The 4,353-nt window shown below is 34.8% G+C and overlaps 1 protein-coding gene across 1 annotated transcript; it reads right to left on the bottom strand.

The window, feature by feature from the left end:
• Window positions 3,174-4,150, bottom strand: LOC110267346. The gene is made up of 2 exons (XM_021112653.1): window positions 4,141-4,150; window positions 3,174-4,072 (listed from the first exon to the last, which is right to left on the bottom strand). The coding sequence occupies exons 1-2, from the start codon at window positions 4,148-4,150 to the stop codon at window positions 3,174-3,176; spliced, it is 909 nt and encodes a 302-aa protein (XP_020968312.1).

The following is a 4,353-nucleotide window of genomic DNA, read 5'->3' as shown; positions in this document are numbered from 1 at the left end:
AATTAATACAAAATAAATCAAGAAAGACGCTCACAAGAAAAAAAAAATCCACTTTATGAGATTTGAAAAATTTTATTTAATTTAAAAATATTAGTAATAATATCTTTTCATATTTTTTTAATATTGTTACTTACTTTTTAGATATTAAAAATTATTAATATTTAAGTTAGATTAGACTTTTATTTATATTAAACTAAATATTAAATAAATTTTTTAAAAAATTAAATCATACTTAATAACTTATTACTATTAATCATTTTTTTTTTTAAAAGTTGGGGCCGAGGCCTCCACTCGTCCCATTATGTCCATAATATTATGGGTCTACACTGCTTGTTGCCTCTGATATTACATTGAAAGAAAGCCTTGCCTCTGAAGCAAGGAAGCTAAGAGAGTTATTAGTGAGTACCGAATACTAACACAATTATGTTCATGCGCATATGCCATTCATAATTGGATAGATACTTTTTTACTATATTCATCTTTGGATCAACTGAGTTAAGTGAGCAATGGCTTGTTGAACATGATGAAATGATCTATTATTACAACTTTTGGGACTGTTCCCGACCTTGATGTAACAATGATTTTCACTCAATGAACATAGATCAATGTAGCGTATGGATAAAAAAGATTAACTTTGACTATACTTTTGAATAATAAGGCCAATATTATTGTGTCTACAATGATAGTGAAACAAAATGCATTTACAGCTTTCTTAAAGAAAATGGGAAAAAAAGGGTTTCTATAAGAGAGATACAATCAATCTAATTCAGCACCGTACTATGAGTAGAAAGCATCCATAAGGTGGCAAAAACCAATTACAAGCATGATTGTTCGAAATCAATGGAAGATAATCAACCTTAAAATAATTAATCTCCGTTTTCGAATGATAATTAATTTTCGTTCGTGTTCACTTTTAAAATTTTATTTTTCTACAAATACATATCAACCCAGCAATGTAACATTACTATTGTTTACCAATCACACCAGTCAAATAAATGGATGGAAGATAATTTTGTAATTTACATTTTAAGTTTTATAACTCCAATATATTTCAGTTATTTTCTTAATCAAGGAATTTAAGTGTTCAGTTAGTTAAACACGAAAGGAGTATTCAGTATTATAGAAAAGTTTGAATTTTAATTGGTTCCACCTTTGGAACATTACTCATTTCTTCACATGTGCTATGAACTCAATAGTATAGTACATGATCCACCATACTTTAGCTGCTCATAAATTTTGAAATGAAACTTTCAATTTACATATATACGTGATAAATGTGTTTAGATTTTGTAGCATTTTCGGATATATAATTCAGTAAAAATTAAAGGAAAAGCTGCTGCTGAATTCATCAAAAGGTTATATAATTGTGGGGGAGAAACTGCTAGAAAAGAAAATATGAAAGGATAAAAAAATAGTTCAGTATGCATTGCACTTTCCAACTTCTTACCAACCCTATCATAATGCAAGTTTAGAATTTCAAATACCCAAGGGTCTCTTCCCATACTTGTAAATGGATCCCTGTTAGCAAACTCTTAATTTGACTCATGTTCCAAAACATTAGAATATCGATTGATTCTCCTCCTTCTTAACTGATCCATAATGGGATGACATCCGAATTGAAAATTACAGGAAGCTGAGGAGGATAATGAGTATTATTTTCTAGATATCAATTCGTAGAGTTACCCATTTTCTAGAGGTCAAATGCATGTGAACTCCACTCTCAATACGTGACTACCCTAAAAAAATTCTGACATGAAGACCATAGCACAAGACAGTAATCATTATGTTTATGCAGGATCAATTTGATAATACCATTTCCATTTAGGAGATTTAACTCTCAATACAAAGCATATCTACAACAAAATCTTATCAAATTAGAAGTGACATTATAAAAAATAGAGTGACAATATCCATTCCATAAAAAGATTGTAAAGGATCATATTACACACTTGTCTGCACTTTCTAAATGGACATTACTGAAGTAAAATGATGGGTTGAAATGTTCCATTGTTGTTAGTCAACATTTCTTAAGCAAGACCTAAAAAATAGGTAAGTTCTCTAGTATCCGAAGTGATGCCGATGAGTAAACAAAGTATTTAAAAACGAAAATTTAAGGAAAGCACTAGCAGCTGATTTCATGTTACCTTTACTTCACATCCCCAATGTCATCAACAACATACCAATTATAGCATCTAATATTTACTATACCAGACTTAGGCTTGGTTTGGTAAAGCTTTTTGAAAAGGTGTTTGTGCTTTTTAAAAGCTCAAGCACCTTATTTTGTGTTTGGTAAATAAAAAAGATCATGTGCTTGTGCTTGCAGCTTTTAAAAGATCAGGTACTTTTGAAAGCACCTAAGATAGAGCTTTTCAAAGTTGGCTTGTGCTTTTCAAAATTTAAAAGTCTAATATAACCTCACATGTTAACTAATTTTCAAATTTAATACTTGCATTTATGTATATTATAGTATTTTTAAATTTTAAAAGCTATTTTACCAAATGCAATTGTTGTTGCTTGTATTTATTAAAAGTAATTTTTAATTTGATTTACCAAACATAAATGCTACAACTTTTAAAAAGCCATCTTTTAAAAGTTAGCTTTTATAAGCTACTTTTGAAAAGTAAAAGCTTTATCAAACTAAGCCTTAGTACAGTCCAAGCTTAATACTTCGCTAAGAGCAAAATCCTTGCCTAGAGTTCAACTAAAGAGATGCATGGATAATTGGTTTCTTGAATCCGTGCAACCGCCAAATATTGAAGCAATGGTTGCACCTTAGCTATGCCTCAAGAATGCTCATTTTGAAGGATTCTTAAAAATGCAGCTCAGTGTGACATTACGAAAACATCAGTACTCATACTAGATCTAATAGCTAGGACCTATACTATACTGTTGCTGTTACTATCTTCAGAAGGTGTTGTTAATTAATTAGTCATCTCTGGTGGTAAATAATGCATTGTGAAGAACAAGTGAAATCCATTGATGTGAAGTATATGACAACAACACAAAGAAACAAAGATTTTCAGACTAATCAGTGCAAGGTACATGAGTACAGGATCAAATATCCAAGAATGCTATATGAACACAACCCAACCAAACCATACAATCTCATTATAACAAAATTAAAGGAGAAAAAAAAAATACAGCCCCCTTATAATCAACTATCTGATTACAAATCAATTGCACATGTAAACCCCACTCTCCAATTTATGACTAACCTCATAAAAGTCTGTCTTACCCTCAGAGGCAGGCCGTAGACTAACTCCAGAAAATGATTGAGCTCCTTGTAAAGAGAATTTCACATACCCAACCACCTCAATTTCTTCATCACCTTCACTAGAATCTACCGGCATCCTAGCTCTCAACCTTCCAGGAGTGCCCTTTAACGGGATCTCCGAAATAAGCCACCTCACTTCCTTTTCAGTCCTATTCAACACGGCCTTTGGTGAAAGTTTCAACAGTGTCGGGTCAACCGGCAGTTTAAGAATGAATGTAACATCAGTCAGAGGAGTCAGCAAATCAGGGTTTGAAGCATATTGTATCATCACAGAGAGTAAACTTCCAGTATGTCGTTTTATAAGCCGAACCCTCAAAGGCAATGGTGTCAGCCTCGGCAGCAAACTATACTTGATTATCGGTATAGGCTCCTCTGAGGCTGCAGTCCTTACATGAAACATCCCATTACCAAGGCTACTAACACGAGAACTCTGCAAAGCAAATCTCTTAACAGCACTAGTTCCCTCAACCCGGAATGAGAATTCAGTTTCCTTATCACCAGCAGTTTTAGGTGGCAAAGTCCTGAGGTAAACAACACCCATCAATCCAACCCTTGCAAGCAATGATTCCCTAAACTCTGCACTAATCTCCTCCGAGATATACATCTCAGGACCCTTCATGCTTGTCACCAAATTATCAAGTGGAGTACCAGCACCGCTACCGGCAGCACCCGGTTTAGTTGCAGCATCAGGACCTGTCTGCAACAATTCTAACCCACCTAGACCTTGCGGTTTGGGAGCCTTGGATGGACCCACAAACTCCGAAGGATCAAGCCCACCACCCCAAGCATCATTGAAACCTTCAAAAGCTTCACCAATAGAAGCTTGCTCTTGACCAAACTCAACCCCACCATAATTCCCTTCAAACCCTTCAACATTTATCTGCGTAGACTGTGTCGCCTCTGGCGGAGGCAATGTAGTTACCTCAAGCCCCGCCAATGCCAACGTCAAATCAGTAGCAGAAGGATCCTTCGTCTTCTTGAACCCACCCGCAAGATCCTGAGGCTTGTTAATGGCGTCACTGGCGGCAAAAGGGTCCTTTTCTGCCGCAGCCTCCTCCGGCTTTTGCTGCGCCTCGTCC

This window comes from Arachis ipaensis, chromosome B01 (assembly GCF_000816755.2).
Source record: "Arachis ipaensis cultivar K30076 chromosome B01, Araip1.1, whole genome shotgun sequence".
Lineage (NCBI taxonomy): Eukaryota > Viridiplantae > Streptophyta > Magnoliopsida > Fabales > Fabaceae > Arachis > Arachis ipaensis.
The sequence above is the reverse complement of the archived record's forward strand: the minus strand, read 5'-3'. Positions and strand labels throughout refer to the sequence as shown.